The sequence below is a fragment of the Episyrphus balteatus genome, chromosome 4 (assembly GCF_945859705.1).
Source record: "Episyrphus balteatus chromosome 4, idEpiBalt1.1, whole genome shotgun sequence".
NCBI classification, from domain to species: domain Eukaryota; kingdom Metazoa; phylum Arthropoda; class Insecta; order Diptera; family Syrphidae; genus Episyrphus; species Episyrphus balteatus.
The window spans coordinates 48,067,362-48,088,745 of record NC_079137.1 but is presented as its reverse complement, the minus strand read 5'-3'; the positions used below and the strand labels follow the sequence as shown (position 1 = coordinate 48,088,745).

At 28.6% G+C, this 21,384-nt stretch overlaps 1 protein-coding gene across 2 annotated transcripts in view; it reads left to right on the top strand.

Moving 5' to 3' along the window:
- LOC129917784 (tyrosine-protein kinase-like otk) overlaps positions 1-15,130 on the top strand; it is a 120,618-nt gene extending 105,488 nt beyond the window's left edge. For both annotated transcript variants that reach the window (XM_055997926.1, XM_055997927.1), the window contains exons 5-9: positions 5,125-5,560; positions 5,627-6,423; positions 11,808-11,998; positions 12,172-12,508; positions 14,706-15,130. In XM_055997926.1, the coding sequence (XP_055853901.1) occupies positions 5,125-5,560; positions 5,627-6,423; positions 11,808-11,998; positions 12,172-12,508; positions 14,706-14,798 (1,854 nt within the window). In that variant the 3' untranslated portion in view covers positions 14,799-15,130. The remainder of the gene's footprint in view (positions 1-5,124; positions 5,561-5,626; positions 6,424-11,807; positions 11,999-12,171; positions 12,509-14,705) is intronic.
- Positions 15,131-21,384: the final 6,254 nt, after the last annotated feature.

Here is a 21,384-nt window from a genome sequence, read left to right as displayed (position 1 = left end):
GAACCATCTATCCAGCCAGCCAGTCCCAGCGAATAGCGCACGTAAAGTTTTTGGGGGATAACAATTTATTGGAGCATCTAGCAATGGCAAAGTTTATGTTACTAGAGAGCATAGGCAAATAAATTGTGCAGATGTCTTTCACTGTTTGGGGGATATCTATATGCAAAGTCAGACAGACAACAATGAAACCATGTTGCGGGATGAGCTCAATATAGTCAGCAGAATTGGATTTATACAAACGAAAAAAGGGGATGGAAATTACATGTGAGAATAGTTTTTTTTTTAGTTTTTTTTGGTTAAACTTTGTTGCCAATATAATTGAATTGGTAGTTTGTTAGTTTTCTTATTGATTTATTTTATCACTGCCAAGATGTGATGACTTTTGTGATTTGACATTGGAAAAAGGTTAATGACTTATGTGAACCATTTAGATCAGGATACAAATGAGAATAAGGCAGCTTAAACGCTTTAATTCATCGAACAAATTTAATTTGTGAACAAATTAATTTTTTTTTAATTGTATGAATTAAATGATAGTAAAAGATTACACTGGTTAACAAGGGTTCTGTTGCCGGAACAAAAATATACTTTTCTGAAGGTTTTTGTGTGCTGAACTCGAATCCGAAGTCAAAAAAATTCTAGCAGCTCCCGTTTTTGAGATATTACCGTTGGAAAATGCAAAAAAACGTTTTTTTTAGTTTTTCGGACCTTATTCTATTGTATAAGGAAAATTGTTTGAGCATATTTAGTAACGGTTTCTATAAGAACTATTTCCCATCTTTCGATACCTGTTTAAATCTTTTCAATATCTTATGTATTGCCCGAGATATCTTAAACTGAAGTCAGTGGGTTTGGCTTCATATATCATAAAGAAGATAATGACATTATAAAATTTTTAAAAATATCAAACAACTGAGGATATCTCGGGAAGTAAAAAAGATATCGGAGAGATTTAAACAGATTTAAAAAGGTGGTAAATAGTTCTTATAAAAACCGTTACTAAATATGCTCAAACAATTTTCCTTATATAAAAGAATAAGGTCCGAAGTGCTGCACTTTCTAACGGTAATATCTCAAAAACGGGAGCTGCTAGAATTTTGTTGACTTCGGATTCAAGTTCAGCACACCGAAAACCCTCAGAAAAGTATATTTTTGTTCTGGCAACAAAAAAAAGTTTAATTTTGTAAACCAGTGTTATCTAAGTAGTTTTCCATCATTTAAGCGATAGGTTCAATTTTCTCACAAATTGACTACAGACACAAAAACAAAAAAAATATTATGAACACAACGGCAACACCTTCAATATTTAAATACACATTTTTAAAAAGCTAGAAGTTCATTTCTATCTGTTAATTTTAAATGAAATAAATAAAATTAAGATTTTTTGAAAAAATGTTGCTCAAACTCAAAATTTAGAAAAAAAAACTTTACTAAAAAAAAATTAAAGCACTTTTTTAAAACTTTTTCGTAATAAAATATGATATAATTTTTTTTAATTATTTTTAAGCCATAATATACTTTAAGTTCAATTCAGAAGAAGAAAAGGTAATAATACTAAAGTTTTGAAAAAAGTTAAAAATTAATTCAATGTCATTGGATTTTGATGATAAAAATTGATTTTTTGTATTGAAATAATTGATTTTGTCTAAGACTTTGACAAACACGACCTTCAAACTTTCTCTATTTAACCTTCAACAATATAGGTGGCTAAATGAATAAAAAATAAAAATTTTAATGTTGAACTTTGAAAAAAACTTCAACCAAAAAAAGTGCTTTGAAAATGAAATAATTTTCAATGTATTTTATAAACTGTAATACGTATTGACATTTCCTTTTCTGAATTCAAATAACAATATAAATATGGCCAAAAAACTTCATATTTTATTACTGAATTTTACTTAAAAAAGACATGTTAAATTTTTTCAATATTTTTTGTTTTGTTTTTAATTCTGAATTTGGAGCAGTTTTTCAAAAACATTCATTAAATTAACTTGATTTAAATTTTTCAAATAGGAATTAACTTCTAGGTTTTTTACAATGTGTTTTCAAAAATTGTAGGTGTTGGCATTGTGCTCAAATATTTTTTTTTTTTGTGTTTGAAGTCAATTTGTGAGAAAATTGCATCTATCGTTAAAATGATGGAAAATTCTCCCTCACTCGTATATATTTTTTTTTTTTCGTAAATTACCTAGGCTATCTTTTGGTATCACTTAATTTATGAAATTTTATCAAAATCTTTGAAAACAAATTCAATCAAATTAAAAAAAAAAAAAAAACAATATGGCAATAGCGAGGTTAAAATTTGAGAGGTTAAAAAAATTTTGAATATACAAAAGTTGTTTCAATTTAAAAACCAAAATAAAATCAGGAAACCTCACCTAGCTTTATCTTTTGGTTAGCTTTAAATGAATTTTAATTTAGCGATGGTTTTTTTTTTATAAAAAAAAGTTACTCATACACCACAGTGTCCGATTTAAGTTTAATTTGTTTATGTGACCAAAAATAACACAACCAAATGACATCATTTTCTCATTATAATTAAAAAAGTGGCAATTATAACAAAATATCAAAGAAAAAGAATCAGCTTTCAGAAAACCGGGAAGATGCGGTGATAGAATTGCCTTTATATGAACATAAAATCTCAAATTGGTGAAGATTGGGGGAAAAAAACACAGTTGATATTATCTAAAACTTGAATTTTGGGTTGCCACTTTTAAAACATGTGGAATAGTGTTTCCTGTGTATATTAAATTCAAACCGGGTTGCTACATATTTACCTATACAAAGCGCATTAAATTGTGTTTACACTTAAGATCTTAACTACACCTTTTTGATCTATGTAGAATTTGTTTGACGTAAATATTGAAAGATGACTTTCTTTTGAATAAAGTGCATTGATTGGCATTGAAGATTGAACATTATTTGATTCATCTTTAAATTCTATTTAGTGGCAAGCCTATTCCAGTGTAACCTCACATTTATCCGACAGAAATTTTCAAGCTGGAGAATCAGAACTATACTTCAATATTTTTGCTTCAAATACAAAACTATCATACATATACACTTCGCGTCACTTGAATAGAAACAACAATTTTTCTTTAGAAAATAGCGATTGGCGCTTCGGTGAGGTAACTTAGTAGATTTTTGGTTTTGCATTTTCAAAGAGGAACTTTTAACAAACAATGTTGTAAAAACAAAAAACCCAAAACAGAAACCGTGTGGCTACTAGTTGCGTTTTTTCGCATTACTTCACAAAAAACAGTTTTATTTTTGCGTCACTTGAATAGAAACAAGCTCTTAAATTATATAAAAATGATGAAAAATCATGGACAACACTAATTTTAGTAAAGCAGTATTAAAATTTGACATTATTTGCACATTATAACCAATTATGGGCTACGAGCTACCACTAGGCATCACAGAAAATGCTTAAATAGCAGCTAGCATTGGAAATGCACTTGCACTATGCAAAATCGCGAAAGATATTGGAAAACTTGCCAAATTTGTATGAGAATACTTTTAAAATATCGTAAACTAGTGATTGAATAAAAAAAAAAAGACAGTTGAGACCCAAATCAAGAGCAGAGAAAAAAATAATTTAAAAACTAGCAGCAATTTCCTTCACTTTGCCGCTAAAATCGGTCAAAAACGTGGTGTTAGTGCGATGGTAATGTGTTGGTTTGTTCCATCATGGAAGTTATAAAAGGTGCACAACATTTAAAAAGCCTCAAAATGCAAAATAACAACATTTTAAGTTCTACTAAGATTACAAAAAAGTTAACTATTTTATAGTTGCATTCGAACTGAAAAGAAGTGAGGTAAAGAGTGGTTTTTTAAAGGAAAACATACCAACTCAGATGGACCACGTTAATATTAGTCCTATTTCATTGGTTTATGAAAGAATAACGCCACCAAACTGCACTAAAATGTGTTATAGTAATACGCTTTGTTTTTATGATGTGCAATAGCAAAATTGAAGCTTCACGCTTCGAAAAAAGATGCAAACTTTTACAAAGAAATAATGGTAGAAGCTCTTGGGAAGTTTAGGAACGTGGAAAAACAACCGTCTAAGAGATTGCACAAGGATAGTTTCAGAAAAAACAACGCAAAAGAAATAAAACAGATGCATTCCGGACAAAAACGAAAGTTTATTTCACTTATTCAATCCTTAAATTGTAGAAAATGTCATTTTCTTAATTTCTAAGAAGTTACCAAACACTTTTATCACTTTCTCCAATTAGGTCCACGATTGTGTACAGAACAAGTGCATTTTCAATATTAAATTCTATTTATGCATTTTCTGTGGTGCCTAATGGTAGCTCGTAGCCCACAATTGGATATAATGTGCAAATAATGTCAAAGTTTAAAACTGCTTTACTAAAATTAGTGTTGTCCATGATTTTTCATCATTTTTATCTAACTTAAGAGCTTGTTTCTATTCAAGTGACGCAAAAATAAAACTGTTTTTTGTGAAGTAATGCGAAAAAACGCAACTAGTAGCCACACGGTTTCTGTTTTGGGTTTTTTGGTTTTACAACATTGTTTGTTAAAAGTTCCTCTTTGAAAATGCAAAACCAAAAATCTACTAAGTTACCTCACCGAAGCGCCAATCGCTATTTTCTAAAGAAAAATTGTTGTTTCTATTCAAGTGACGCGTAGTGTATGTATGATTACACTCTTTAAACATCCTTAATTCCATAAAAATATATAAAACAAGCAGTAACCGAAACAATCAATATTTATATCCTGCCTTAAACATTTTTTTAATTCCACATTCCACCCAAATCCCTAATCCTATTGTGTAAAAATCTCCCCCTATCCAAAATCAAACAAGCTTAATTACAAGTTTAACAAACTTTTCGTTACTAAATTTTGCAAATAATGGGACTCCATTCGAATACATATACTCCAACAAGAATAAACTACGAATTACGATTCCCCCTGGAGAGAACATTTTGTGAAAATCCTTCTCAATCCCTCCCAATATTCCTCCCGAGAAAACATTATAAAAACATTCAACGAACGTTGCCCTGATTCACAAAAAACGAAGAAAAATATATACAAACTTCTTGAAACTATAATAAGACTAAACTTTTTCTCTTTATTTTTTTTTCTCATTTGCAGGACTTCTCTGATCAATTGCCCGAAACAATTGACGACATTAACGGTACGTTAATATTTAAAAATGTATCCGCCGAGAATCGTGGCAACTATACCTGCATTGCTAGCAACACTCAAGGACAAATAAATGCCACCGTTAGCATAGCTGTTGTCGTCGCACCCAAATTCCATGTTCGTCCAGAAGGACCAATTCAAGCTACAGAAATGGGTGTTGCCAGTATTCATTGTCAAGCTATTGGTGATCCCAAACCAACAATTCAATGGGACAAAGATCTGAAGTATTTGAGTGAAAACAATACCGACAAGAATCGATTCAAGTTTTTGGAGAATGGAACTTTGGAAATCACCGAAGTACATTTAGACGATGAGGGACGATATGGATGTACAATTGGTAATAGTGCTGGCTTAAAGAGGGAAGAGGTTAGATTTGTTGTCAAAGGTGAATATATTTTGTCTATAATTAAGTTAATATCCTTATTGAGTTTGAATTTCTACTCTCTTACAGCTGTTGAGGGTTTCGCTACTGAAGAGTCCTCCGATGGCTTCTTAATCACTCGAGCTGTCCTCATAACAATGTCAGTTGCCTTTGCCTACATCATTCTCGTAGTCGGACTAATGTTATGGTGTCGCTATCGACGACAAGCTCGCAAAGCTCGTCTTACCGAAGCTGGCAAGGATAACGTCGAAACCGGTGAAGTCAATAACAAAATGGCCGAAATTGAACCATGTCTACCGGAAAATGGAAAATCCGATAAGAATGCCAAAACTAAGAAAATGAACGGCAACAACAATCCTCGTGGCAGTGGCAATGAGGCTCAAAAAAGTGATGACACAATATCGAGTGTGAATTCTAAAGGCTCCAAAAAGTCGCATGCCTTCGATCAATTAGCTTTGCCCAGGTCTAGTCTCTCGGAGCTCATTCAAATTGGTCGCGGAGAATTTGGTGATGTGTTTGTTGGCAAAATAAAATCTTCACTAATAAAAATCAACGAAGCTAGCGAAAAGGACACAGATGAGCGGCAGAGTGGAACTCCGCCGAATATGGAAAAGAGACGTTCAAAAACTTCAATGGATGATATAGAAGAGATCAAAGAAGAACAAGAATCGAGCACAGAAGTTTCGGATGAATATAAATTGATTTTGGTAAAGGCGTTGAATAAAATCAAGGACGAAACTGCGTGTCAGGAGTTTAAGAGGCAAATCGAAATGTTTCGAGCTATATCGCATAAGGGTGTTGTTAAGTTGTTTGGACTGTGTCGGGAGAAGGATCCGCATTATTTGGTGTTGGAATATACTGATTGGGTAAGTTCTATTTTATAGATTAAGTGTTCTTGCTTTGGTAGATGTATTTATTTTGAAGCCAGGCACGTAGCCACTGAGGAGTTTTGAGGGGCTGAAGCCACCCCCGAAAGGATTTTCACTTACTGTACAAATTTTAATAATGTTCCAGATTTTTTTCTATATAATGTCATATTAAGAAGGCAGGGAGATAGTCTCAAATTTCAAATTCTTTTGATTTATTTTTAGTACAGCATTGAAAAAATAAAAAATTGTTACACTCATGAAACTTGGCAAAAAGTTAGCTTTTTTGGATAAGAACGAAGGATAAAAAAGTCTATAAAAAAAAGACAAGAGGGATGGGGTGAAGCTCAAAAATATAGTGAAAAAAATTGTTTGTGAAATATCATCATAAAGACACATGTTTTTAATGTATTTTTTGAATACTGATGATGCTGAATCTAATGACATAAAAATAAAGTCAATACGATTGCTCTAAGAAAAGTTATTGCCGATTAAAAAGAAGGGTGCTTGTTTTTTTACCTCAACAGGTAAAATATAACCGAAACCCATGTGAAAAACCTGCTACACTGATAAAATTCTGGATGAAGGTTTAAGATAAAGCAGAGACAAGGGATTCAAAAAGTTCTTAAAAATATTTTTGGTCAAAGGGTGATTTTTCGATGGGTTGAGTTTTGTGTGAGAATGGTATCATAACAGCTGACTTAAATTTTATTAATTTTTAAAACTTGGTGAAAAAGTTTTGGTTGGTATAAGAATTTAGAATCTATAAAGTGTACAAAATTATCTTGAGTGAAAGGGTGTTTTTTTTTTTAAGGAAAAGATGAAATTCGGAATTAGTATCACAAAAACTGGGAAAAAATTGTTACACCAATAAAAATTGGTAAAAATGTTTCATTTATAACAGAAGCCAAGAAGCCAAGAAGCCAAACAGTCTATACAAATATTTTAGGTTTAAGGGTGTTTTTTTTTTTGGAAAATAGGGAAAATCCGCGATAAGTCCGATAAAATTAATGGTATAAAAGGTACCCTAACGAAATTCATTAAATATGTTCTATTTCCAATGGGAACTACGAATAAAGTAAACCTATTCATTTTTTTTTTCATATGAAAGGGTGTTTTTTTAGGTGTAGAGAAAAAATTGGTATATTTGAAAAAATGTGTAATACTAGAGTAATATTAGTGGTACCCTATTGAAATTCAGCAATTATGTTACTTTTAAGATTAGAAACAAGAATCTAAAGTGTCTAAAAAAATATCATGGTGTCTTTTTGAGTGAAAGCAAAAATGATGGATCACCCTAATGAAATTTGGTAAAAACATTGAATTTGGGATAGAAAGCAAGAAAAAAGAGTTTTCATAAGAAAAATTTAGGTGAAAGGATGTTTTTTTCGAAGACACACTAAAATCTGTAATTGGTACCAAAAAGCCGATTCGTGTATTTAAATATTTAATGCACACATTTTGCATTGAATTTTTTTCGCAATCATTTTTTTTAATGCAAAATATTTTTATTAAAAAAAATTTATTTTCAATTCAAATATTTTTCAGGCAATTTTTGGCAATTTTTTTTTTTTTTCATTTTATTAAATGCAATTTTTTTATTTGAAATGCCTACAGTTTTTTTTTTTTTGATTTCAAATGCATTTTTTCAAATGATATTTTTACAATCGGGCTAATGCGGGGTATAAAAAAAAAAACAATTGTTTTTTGTAAACTTTGTATAAAATAATAAAAAATGTTTCTCTGAAAATTACACTCTATTAATAAATGAATAAAATAAATTAGTAAGTAGGTTCTAAATGCAATAATTACAATTACAATTCTTTAGAAGAAATAAAATTTTAAAAATAAATAAGAGAATGAAGGTAAATATTTAATCAGTTTTGTTTACAAACATAGGCGGATCCAGGGGGGGGGGCACGGGGGCACGTGCCCCCCCCCCAGAACTAAAAGTTCATACTTAAAGGAAATCAAACTATAAGAGTTTTAAAAATATATGAATAATAACAGAAAGAACTTGAGTGAAACTCTTGTCTATTTCTGGCTGAAAATGCGAATTTTGTTGATTGTTGCATCCCTTTCCCATGAAAAGCTCCACCTCACAAATAAATAAACGGCTATTTGTTGGGTACACACGAATTTTTTTTTTCGATTTAAAAAAAAAGTGAATTTTCAAAGTGATTTTGGTGAAATATTTTGATATGGACATCGAATGACATTGAATTGAAAATAATTGTAGGTATATGCAACTCTAATTTTTCATACAGAGGGGTTAAAAAATTTGCACTTTTTTCGTTGTTTTTTTTTTAACATTAGTGTTTTTAAAATAGCGGAACACGTCACAAAATTGCATAAACCATATATTATAGAACTGCTGGATATGTAGAACAAACTTGCATTTCAGAAGTTTGCTCAAGTTTGCACCCCGAAAATAAAGACCCCTTGAAAAAAAACTCCTCAAAAGCGACCCTTATACTTATAGATTTTTATAAATATTATTTTATTGAGAAAATTTCTCCAGGGATACCTCTAAAAATATGTAAAAAAAATAGTGTTCCAAATTTCAAAAGAATCGGTGCAGTAGTTTTGAAGTTATGAGGAGCACCGGCGGCGTTGAAAACATTAGTTGTGGGGATAACGATTTAAAGTTTTGAACTCTGGACTAAAAGACTAAAACGTTCCTAAGGGAAGTATTAAAATACTCATAACTTGGTCAATTTGGCTCCAAGAGACCTACAATTTGAACACAATATTCTTGAGGTATAAAACAATTTAACCCCTTGTAGCCCCATGTGACATTTCTGTAATAAACCGAAAAAGATTGCATAAAAGCTCTACAAACTATTTTTTTTTTCTTTTGAAGCTTCTAATATTATAATCTTTAAGTATTGCTTTATCGAAATAGTACTTCAAAGGAGAATGGGCAAGTTTGTATGAAACGTGGACGTTACGCGGCCAGGAATGAATTTGTTATTTTTTGATGTAATTAAGGTTTAAATATATTGTGCAGAAGTTTTATCCCTGTGACGTATTTCAATAACGGATAAAATGCATTTTTGCATTTAAAACTTTATATATGTCTCAATGTTATAACTCAATTGTGTATTTTAAGTGCAAAATATTATTTTCTGTCATTTTCCCTGAGTCTGAAGACCTTTATCTTGAATATCCAACCACTAGAACCATACTATAAGCATTTTAAAACAACAAATTCAAGCCTATTTTTAGAGTTTTGTTGTTCAATTTTTTGTTACTTTGAATTGTTTGAAAACTTTCGAACCTGAAATGGTTGTCTTAAAAATCTTATATTATGAGTTCTATTGGTCGGATTTTCAAGATTAATGTCTTCATGCTCAGGAAAAATGACAGAGCATCATATTTTATATTCCATATAAAAATATAAATCAGTTTTTCATTCATACATTGAACAATGCATTAACAATACTAATACTGCATTATCTTGCATTCTTAACGCAATACAGCGAAACGTCCATAGTAAAAGTTTTTCCTGGGCTATAATTCTTTCATTTGATACCAATTTTATTGATGGCCGCTCAACGTCCAAAATGCCCATTCTCCTTTCTAATAAATAGCACCAATAGTTTTTAATTGACAGTTAATGTTGAAAGTTGGGCTTTTTTTGAAAATAAGCAAATTTGTGTAAAAACAACGAAATTCAGAAGAAAAAATAGTTTTTGTTAGTAAACCCCACGGGGTTTTATTTTTGGATTTTTGCATTTTTATATAAAAATAAATTATTTGAACTTTTTTTTTACTCCCAAAATATCGAAATAACTAAGCAAATAATGACTTTATTGAATTTTTAAAAAATACGTGTTTTATTAAAGATAAAGGCCAATCGATTGACTTATTAATTTTTAAATTAACGACCTTGGGTTACAAAAGGTTAATGCAAATAAAAAAAAAACAAAACTGGGTTTCCCGGCAAAAAAGTATGATTCAGTTTTTTTTGTTATTCTTAGGAACTTTAATATTTATTAGAATGAAGTCTTTAGTATTTGACTAAAAACTACTAGGTCATTAACTAATGGTATAATTATGTCCATAATATTGCAAAATTTTATACAAAATCAATTAAAAAACGTAAACATTTTTTTTTTCAAAATTTCATCTTTAAAACTTAGTTTCTCAAAAACTATTTGGTGAAACAACTTAAGTCAAAAAATTAAATAAAGAATAGATTACTAACTTTAATATAGCACAGAATTGTACGTGCATTTTCTGATTTTTTATATTTTTTTTCTTCCGGCTAATCCAGGAGTAAGAGGGTTAGCACTTAAGTGGCTTTTACTGTAACAAGAAAATGAAAATTTTTCCTTCCGAATAACTTTTTGGTCATTTGGTACCTATTTGATGTGGGAAATGTGCCTAAATATTTTTAGCCAGGTTTTAGACCACTGTGGGTCGTTAAAATTTTCTGCTTGTTAGTCAGTCGTATGGTACTTCACTTTATTTCTAACTTTTATTGCTGTTTTTTTTTGCCAATCCGTCCCTTGTGCCCCCCCAGAAAAAAATCCTGGATCCGCCCCTGTTTACAAAGAACGGAATTTTACAAAAATTGTTAAGAGTGTAAAAAAAAGCAAGAAATTTGGTTCACTTCTTAGGCACACTAAGTAATTTTTAAATAAAAAAAAAAATAAAAAAATTAGAAGTTCATTTAAAATTTTGGTTAAGTGAAGTTCAGGTGAAATTGATTTATTGAGACGACGAAAAATATTAACTGGGCCGAAATGAAACAAATAAGAGGTTAAGCAGCTGAAAGGGTATTTCAACATGTGAATGTTTTTTGAAATTATTAATATATTCCTAAAGAAAACAATATACATATTTGCTTTTATTCATGTGAACTTATCTTTTTTTTAACTTTTCAGAATCGTTTTTCAAAAATATAAATAAATTTGTGTGTTCTACGTGGTCATTAAAAAAAAAATCCTCACAACCAATAATTTAAAGTAATTTATAGAATTTCTTGGCATATGTAATAATTTTTTTTTTCGTTGATAAATCTAGTATGTAGACAGTCTTTTCTTAAAAACAAAATTGTTCATCAGATTTTGAACTATGACCCTCCCGAAACAAAATCCTGGCTACGGTCCTGTTTAAAGCGTATTTTTTTGTTATTGTCCTCGTTCGGGTCTATTTAACTCGAAACAGTTATGAAGATAGAGTAAAAAAAAAGTTCAATAAGAAATACTTGAACCGAGAAAATCCTACTAAAATATAGAAAAACAGACCCTCCTTTTTCTCTTAACTTAATTCCTTCTTTCTTTTTTTTATAGTTTTGTAAACACTTTTGCAACACTTCTTGAAGACACATTTACATTTTCGTTATTATTATTTTCGTCGTCCTTTTTTTTTTGCAGGGTGATTTGAAGCAATTTCTTTTGGCCACAGCTGGCAAGGCGAATACAGCAACTACGGCGTCTGGACAGAATGGAACAAATGGCGCAGTTGCTGGCTCAATACCACCCCTCAAGACTGGACAAATTTTAGCTGTAGCATATCAAATTGCCCGGGGAATGGATGCAATTTATCGTGCTCGTTACATTCACAAGTAAGTCTAGTCCCAACCTATCCAAGTTTTGTACATAGTTTTGGGATTAAGAAGGGTTCATTTGCATTGAGTGATGAAAAAAAAAAATTGAAAATTAATTTCCATTAATCGATTTTTTTATTCCTGTTTTATTAATCAGATTTTTTTTTGTATTTTTTTGTATCCTTTTTCAGAGATTTAGCTACACGTAACTGTATAATCTCAAGTGATTTCATAGTTAAAGTATCATATCCAGCATTATCTAAAGATAAATACAATCGGGAATATTTTAAACATCGAAATACATTACTTCCAATTCGCTGGTTAGCACCTGAATGCATCCAAGAGGATGAATTTACAACGAAGAGTGATATTTATGCCTATGGCGTTGTTGTCTGGGAATTGTTTAATCAAGCAACAAAACTGCCATTCGAAGAATTTAGTAATGAGGAATATTTACAAAAGAGTTCTGGTGGCAGTTTGCAATGGGATGTGGCCGATGGTACACCGGAGGCTCTTAAAGAAATTATGGTAAGTGCAATATGATGGTTGTTCTTTTTTGTTTGTTTTTCTTTTGTTTAAATATTATAAACTGAGTGAGAAGATCAATTTTGGTTAAAAGCTTAGGAATTCGGCTTTGAGATTTGATAACTTCAATACGAGGTTTGAAATTTACACATAAGAGAGTTCAAGTCGCTTAAATTTTTATTTTCAAGTTGCTTAAATTTTTAAGATTTTCAATCTAAACAAGTATTTATTAAATTAAAACTATAACAAGACTCAGTCTTCGAAAAAAAAGTAACTTAATCTAAAAAAAATCGGAACTTTATTAATTCTGTAGGCACAAGCAATAACCGCTTAAGTGGAGTTAAGAAAAAAAAAGAAATTAGTGGTTTTTTTATGCTTCCCAATTTTCTATTTTGTTAGTAAACCAATTTTTCTTTTTTTTATCATTTGCAAAATTATGCAATACAGAATTTTTAAATACTGTGGTTTACAGAATTTTGAACATAGAAATACAAAATTAAATTGGTAATCAATTTTAATTAACACCGAAAAATAGATTTTCAAAAAAGTTATAAATTTTTTTCTTTTTAAATCAAAAATTTATTAAAGTTAGTCCGGTATCATTTAGAATGAAGGATCAAAATATTCTATACAAAAATTTTGGGTGGAAATGTGTTTTTTAATTCTTTTTGCAAAACAAAACTTTTCCCAACTTTAATGAGGATAACATTTTTTATTACTGACTTTTCCAACTACATATATTAAAAATGTACCATGTAAAAGTTTTTGCATACCAAATTTCATGTACCTACCGTTATTCTTAAAACACTCGAACTAAAAATTAAAAAAAAAAAAATATTTTTTTTAACCTAATTTTTGTATCAAAATTTTAAGTAAAATTTATAATTTTTATATAATTTAAATATTTTAAATATTATCTCTTATCAATTTATTTTTTATTTATGATTTTTTCGAAAACGGCTCTAACGATTTTGAAGAAATTTGATATAGGTACTATAAATAATTTTAACAAAACTGCGTTTTCAGTTTTTCTCCAAAAAATACGAATAATGGGAATTTGTATTCGTTTTTTTTTTAAGAAATCGTCTTGATTTCTTTCAAACAAAGTATTTACGGTTGAAAATGTATGACCAAACCAAATTGAAAAAAAAAATCTATTTAAATTAATGTGAATATTCTATTATTTTTGTTTAATCTTTTAATTTAAATGAGAAATCTTTTAATTTTTAGCAGATACACTTTAATTTTTTCAATAAGAAAATTCTTATTATTTGTATTAGTTAAAATAAAATAAAGTTCACTTTGATTTTATCAAAGTTTAAACGGACTCTATTTAATTTTATAAGAAAAAATAAAGAATAAATAAAGAATTTTTTCGAAATTAAATTTTTAAGTGTTTATTATTAAGATTTTATAAAAAATGACGTACCTCTTACGAATTTCACATATTTTTTTCTAAAAATGCTTTTGTAGATGTACATAATATAAATATACATATGTACCTTACCTATAATGATATCAGAAAATCTTATTGATTCAAAAACGACTTTTAGGATTATAATTTAAAAAAAAAGTGTTCTTTTCAAATATTTTAATTCATCTTTAATAGAACTATTTTTATTTTTGGACTATCGTTTTAAAAGAATTTTAAATTTTTTTTGTAAACAAATTCAATTATAAAATTTAGAATTTTTTGTTCGAAAAGAAGTCAGTAAATATATGTATTTAACATTTTATTTTTAGACTTTTAATAATTATACGTTCAAAACAGCATGCCAATATTTTTTCAAATTTAGTTAAAATTTATAAAAATTACTCTCACGCTTTTGTATGGTTTTTAAAAATCTGCTGGGAAAGAACACTTAAAACTCACAAAATTAATTTTTTCTGCTATACAAAATTTTTGATCGGGTCGTTTTTGATTTTTTTTTTTCATTGCCATAACGATAACAAGCTCTGGCTGAACCTCCATTTGTTTTTGATTAAACGGAATAATTTTCTTTATTTTTCTAAATTGTAATTTTTGCTACAAATTAAAGTAAAATACATGAAAAATAAGCACTTTTTATGTTGTTTTAAATGTTTCGATTGCAAAAAAAAAGTTAATTTTTAGAGACTAAACAATTTTATATTAAAAAACATTGATTTTGTTCTTACTAATTTTTAATCGGTAATAATTTTTATATTTATTTTATTACAGGCATCGTGTTGGAATCAAAATCCAAAAGACCGTCCCTCATTTAGTCAGCTCTGTACGGCACTAAGTAAAGCAATGCAATCCAGTGATAACTAATTTAAGTCGTTGTAAGTTTTTTGTATTAATATTTTTTTTTATTATATTTTAAACATTTTGTAATTATAAAAATTAAAACACAATAAGAAAAAATTAAAAAACAAAATTCAAAAATAAAACTAGAAAAAATATGAAATATATTCTTTTTTTTGTTATACTTATATTATTATTTATTTATCATTTTTGTTTTTTATTTAACATTATTATTCACATTTTTTTTTTTAATTTAAGTTTAAGTAATAAAAATTAAATTATTATTATTAGCAGCTACCCACCCATGACAAAGAACTGAATAAGTTAAATAAAATCATGATTTTTTTGTACGCGTACATAATAAAATAGTTTATAAAACACAAAAAAATAAAAATACAAAACAAATTCTAGCTACAAGTCATTGCCAATTTTTTACGAAGACATTTTTTTGTATTTGCTTTATATAAATTTAAAAATTATTACAAAACAAAAAATCCAACTAGCTTCTTGTTATGAAAAATAATTAAAACAAAAAAATAAAATATAAATGAAAAGGGTGAGATAAGTATAAAGTAAAAAAAAAATATTTATATTTTAAGCTCATAGTTTTGTAGAATGTACATTTTATAATTTTTTTTAATTTTAAAACAAAATATGACGATCTTGTCTTCTAAAAACAAAACTTGTCTTACCAGTAATTTTTTTATTTCTTTAAGAAAATTTATTTAAAAAAAGAAAAATGATGTAGGTATTTTTAAGTATATTAAAGTATTAAGCTAGAGCTATTAACGGTATATTAAATAAGAACCGTATGCCATTGTCAAAAGAAAAAAAGTCTTCGTATGGATAAAAAGAAATAAAAAATAATAAAGAAAATTAGAATAAGTAATGTAATATATATATGAACGAATTATTTTAGTATTTAAAGTTGTAGTTTTTAAGTTATTTAAGAAAATTAACTTTTTTTGTTTTATTTTTAATCAATTTTTATATGTTTTTAATTAAGATTCTTAAAATGTAAAAAAATAAATGAAACAGTTTAAACAAATAAACTGTACTATATTATATTGTACATCATTTCAATAAATTTATTAAAACAACAATTTAAAATGTGTTTTCTTGTATACTTAATTTTAAAAACATTACCATGAGTAAGTTTTCAAAAAGAATACTGTACTATTTCTGAGTTAAGGCAACCATTTACTTCGACTATTTAGATAAAAAGTTATAGGACCGAGATGACTTCCCTGTGGGACACCAAATCTTACATTGAGGAGTTTGTATTCAGTGATTTTAAAAATGATTTTATATAAAAATAAATCACCGGTCAACTACGGATTTCCTGCTAAGTCAAGAATAATTTAAGAAAATTAATGTATTTTATTTTCCTCGTGATCCTTATCAGATCATTATTTTTATTAGCTCTACAAAAAAAGCAGGATTTTGTTTTGTTATTGTTTCGCAAATAAATGCAATGATCTGATCTAGATCACGAGGAAAATAAAACACAGCTATTATAATTATGTTTAAAAAACCAAAGAGAAGATAAGCAAATAGAATTAATTAAATACTGGCAAATAAAAAAAAAGAAAACAAATGTTTCGAAATGGCCGTTCAATTGTAACTTTTATTCGTGCATAAAGGTATAACTACAACGGCCACTGTGCAAAAAGTTAAAAAGTGAAAATTTTCAAACTCATTTTCTGACAGTTTTTCCTAGCAAAAAATTAAAAATAATGATGCAGAAAGCTTATTTTTTGCTTTAAAAAACAATTTTTGTAGTTTTTTCCAAAAACAAATAGCACTTACATAGAAAGAAATAAAAAAAATTTCTTTTTGTAAACTTCCCACTTTTTTTTAGGTCATTGTAGTTAAGGCTTAACGCACCAAAAGAGGTGTAACTTCAATAATGTAGAAATGTTTAATTTGTCATATGATTCATGAGTTACATCAATCCAGATAAGAAAAGTATTATCTGGTGTTCATTAGGAATACGATATTTCCATTTAAAAAATACCGTTAAAAGAAGAGGCGTACGTTGAGCTGTCGGAGACCCGGGGCAGGCTTCAAAAGTTTCTTGGAGGATTGGTTGTTGAGTTATCGCAAACCAAATATTGTTTATTTTCTTACATTCGGAAGCAGATTTTTTCGCATTTAAGTCTCGAAATAAGTTTTGATTCACAGGTACAAGCCTGGCCTATTTATTTATACAAAAAAAATTACAAATTTATTTTTGACGGATTTTTGAAAAAATCAAAGCTAACCCCTTGCCTGAAAAAGGGCATTTTCAAAAAATTCCTCCAAATCCATCGAGTGAGACACCAAAAGAAAGTTCTCTTTAAGCTATATTCTTAGCTGAAAACCAAACAAAGAGCAAAGTCTCGAAACAAGTTTTGGTTTACACGTACAAGTTCGCAATGAACACTCTATCTACTTATGTAGATATGTAAAAAAATTACAAATTATTTTTTTTTCGGATTTTCGAAAAAAATCAAGGTTATCCCCTGAAAAAAAGTAATTTTCAAAAAGTTCCTCCAAATTAATCGAGTTATACATCAAAAGAAAGGTCTCTCTAACCTCTATTCATAACTGAAAACAAAAAGTTTCTTAAAGCTCTCATTGCTGAGTTATTGCAAATCAAATATTGTTTTTTTTTTTTTTCTTTCATTCGGAAGCAAATTTTTTCGGATAAAAGTCTCGAGTTTGAGTTTAAATTAGAGATATGAGTTTACAGTGAACATAGCTTAACAAATTACAAATCTAACGGCATTTTGAAAATATTAGGTACTTCAAACACATCAAATGAGACATCACTAAGCTAAAGGTATTCATTAATAAATGACATCCTCTGGGGCCCTGGGGCACTGCCCCGACTGTCCCAAAGGAATGTGGGCCAAAATACTGTATAGTGCCTAAAATAATGTCCCTTTTTGTTAATTTAATTTTTTTGAAGAAAAAGCACAAACTAGTAGAAAAACTATATTGAGTTATAAAATTTACATTATTTACTTTTACAAGTTTGAAACCCAAATTTGGATCGAATTGTTTACAAATCACGTTAACATTGTGGTTTATCTTGGTAACGCAGTGGTATTTAAAGTTTTAAAGCTGATTTTTTGTAATAAACTATTAAGAATATTTAATTGAAATTAATTTTTCTTGTGATTTAACTTCATAGGAGACTTACGTTGTCCCTATAATTTCAAATAGGAACATCAGCGATCATATAATTAAATATGATTTTACAAATAAAACTGAAATTTGCAGTAAAGTAACGCAGTTGTTTGGTTTTGATCAATTTCTGTTTAAACTGTCATAAATATAGTAATATCATTGAAACCTATCGGTGCAAATGTTATTTTATAATAGATTAAAGTACATATAACAATTCTATGTCAACTAAAATATATGAAAATATATTGATAAAAATGTCCATATTTTTGTTTTCAAAATTCACTGTCCAAAGGGACAACTTTTTAGGCACTAAATAGTATTCTGACCCATGTACGTCCCTGGTACTTCTTTTTAGTTCTGGATTTATATTCAGCCTCCACCAACAAAAATCACATTAGCTTTTCGGACTCGGAAGAAAAATATATGTAGGTAGGTCCGCTCCAACATTTATGTTAATTTTATACCCGGACAACGGAAGAGCTGTAAGTCCCCGAACATCGGTCTCTCGCAAACTCATTACACAAAAATGTGTATATTTTTAAAGAAACCAAACAGGGTCAATGATCAGCTCCATCTATTCATGAAGGTTTTTTATTCAGACTTCTAGTTGTAATAGAATAATGAACCAGAAATCAAAATATTAGGTTTTTAAGGTTTGTTGAATGTTTTGTTGATAACTTTTGGCAGCACTGCAATAACGAAAGTTGTTTTAAAACTCTATAGCTTGCAATTTTGTATTGTCAAATTTCAACAATATTGCCAGATAGTTTTGAATTTCCTGTGATCTATGCAGAATTTCTAAACTTTAAACAACTTCCTCCAATTTGTTGCTGAACCTCATCACCTTAAAAAAAACATCGCAAATAAAAACATTAAAACTTTTTCGCCAATTTTTTTTTTTTTTTGTTATTTATTGTATTTCCATAAAATGCATTTTCTCATTTTCTCTTTTTTATTTATTTCAAAAATCTTTTCTATAAACCCAACATGGTTTACCTTCTTAATGGCATTAGTTGATGCTATAAAATAGACAAACTTTTCCTGTGCAAACTTTCAAAAATTTCAAATAAATTGAATATAACTTCGACTTCAGGTTTCGAGTATACCTATTTTGCTCCATTGTAGGTTGTTAATGTAACATGCCACAAAATGCGGTAAATCCAATCCACAAAACTATACAATTTTAAACAATGAAACTTATTTTGCAATTTAACGAAAACTTCCTTCAACTTTATTTCAACCGCAACAGGAGAACAAAAAACAAAAAAAAAAAAAATAAAAATCACTCACGTAAGGAGGAGGGAATGATGAGATAACAATTTGCTATACGAAGGAACAACCCCATCAGTACGGAAAGTATGCTGTGATGACAGCTTGTGCACAAGGATATAACATTTTCCTTACAATAATAATTACTGTTAAGACAAAAAAAAAAAGAAAAAAAAAACAATCAACATGAAGCCATATCCTAGCCGCAGGACGACAAGAATAGAGAATCAATTTGAATATGGTGTTTTATCATTTCGTGCAAAAAGTCGTATCTCTATATATTCTACTACGACCTAACCTAGGAGGAGTATGACAACCTTAACCAGCCCATGGAAGTGGCATTTTCGCACGCACTTATTCATTAAGTAGGTTTGGAGATATTACGAGCTACTTGGTAAGTCAATCACGTAGGCAATTTGTTATGAATACCAAAGTAAGAAACGGATGGAATATCTTCTTGAAGCTAGAGCGGGCTGCTTTGCCATCGGAGTTTGTCTTTTTTGTGCTTCAACGTTTTTAACGCTTGGTTTAACTTAAATATAGAGAACCATACCTTCTTACTTACTATGCAAGTATTTATTTATATTTTTTTTTTTTTTTTCATTCAAAATCGAGGAAATAAAATATATTCGCACGTGATGGTGTATTATTCATAAAATATATTTAAATAAATAAATTGTAATCCTCATTCAACAAGAATATTTTATTTTTGATGAGTTGATTTTTCGAATGATTTTTTTTTTTTTGTTAAGGATGAATCTAGAATAAAGGTCATGTGAAATCATGCGCGAAATTTTTGTGATGAGTTGAAAATTTTGGTGTGAAAAGATTGTGGCGGAAAGAAACGTGATATATTTTGATTGGAAAAATATGATATCAGCAGAAAAATTTTACAACAGATTTTAGCACATTTCGAAGGTAAACAACAAGGCTGCAATTGAGGCTGACTTAACGACATAGACGAGTGATTTTATATATTCTAATTGAAAATAGTCAAAACGAGTCAAATCACACAATTGAAGCAGTCAATTCGGTCCATAACCTAAAATACAGTAAATAGCTCAACAAACTTATTTTGAATGTTTTTATCAGTGACGGATAGAGATTGAGATTCTTTTCCGCGTTTCTGAAGGTATACGTTGTTATATATATATGGTAAAGTGACAATGCTACCGGAGCAGTGAGCATGTTTGTATTTTAACCATGCCATTAATCACGCATACGCTGTCAAAAATAGTACAATGATACTGATAAACCAAACACCTGAACAAGTAGCCTTAAGTATGAAGGAGAAAATATATTTAAATCGAAAAACTACTACCGAAATACAATTTTGATTTAATGAATTGAAAAGAACTAAAGAACGAAATTTGTTCACTACGGTGTATACGCACTTTTTGGATACAAACAAATTTTTAACAAATGTGGTTTTCATCATTTATATATCCTTTTTTTTATATATTGCTTGGCTATTGCCATCTATTTTCATAGATGGCAGTATTTTTCTACATTACAACTTGAATATAATTCTTTTTACAATCGAGGAGAATTAAGCTTTGTAATACTTTTTGTTTTACACTAATACTCAAATTTAACGCAAACCCTATTAATTATTATCTACAGAAAAACCCTATTATAACCTTAAATCTCAGAACTGTTTCACAGCTTATTGTGATCCACGAAAAAGCACGAGTCACCGAAAAAAAAATTTGATAATAACAGCTATAAAATTAACATTTTTCAGTGACAAAAGTCGTCCAACAATTAAAATATCAATTTTGATATTTTATCATATCATTTTGACATTTTTTAATTTCAGGTGGGATAGTGAAAATTTCACTTTGACAATTAAAATATCAATGTTGACTAGATTTTACGTTTTAGTTTATTATAATGAAACCTTTTTCTTTCCTTTTCATTTTTATTATTTTTATTATTTTAAGAATTTTCTTTCTTTTTTCAAAACATTACTGAAAGTGAATATTCTTAACAAAATAATGGTTATATTATTTTTTCTATTATAGGTGATATAATTGTTTTGTTATTTTCTCACAAACTATGTAAAGTAAAATCTTAGTGCCGATCAAATTTTCTCAGTAAATCATACATTATACTTCGAAGAAACGCCTTTTAATTAGTACACATTAAGAATTTTTTATTTAATATTTTT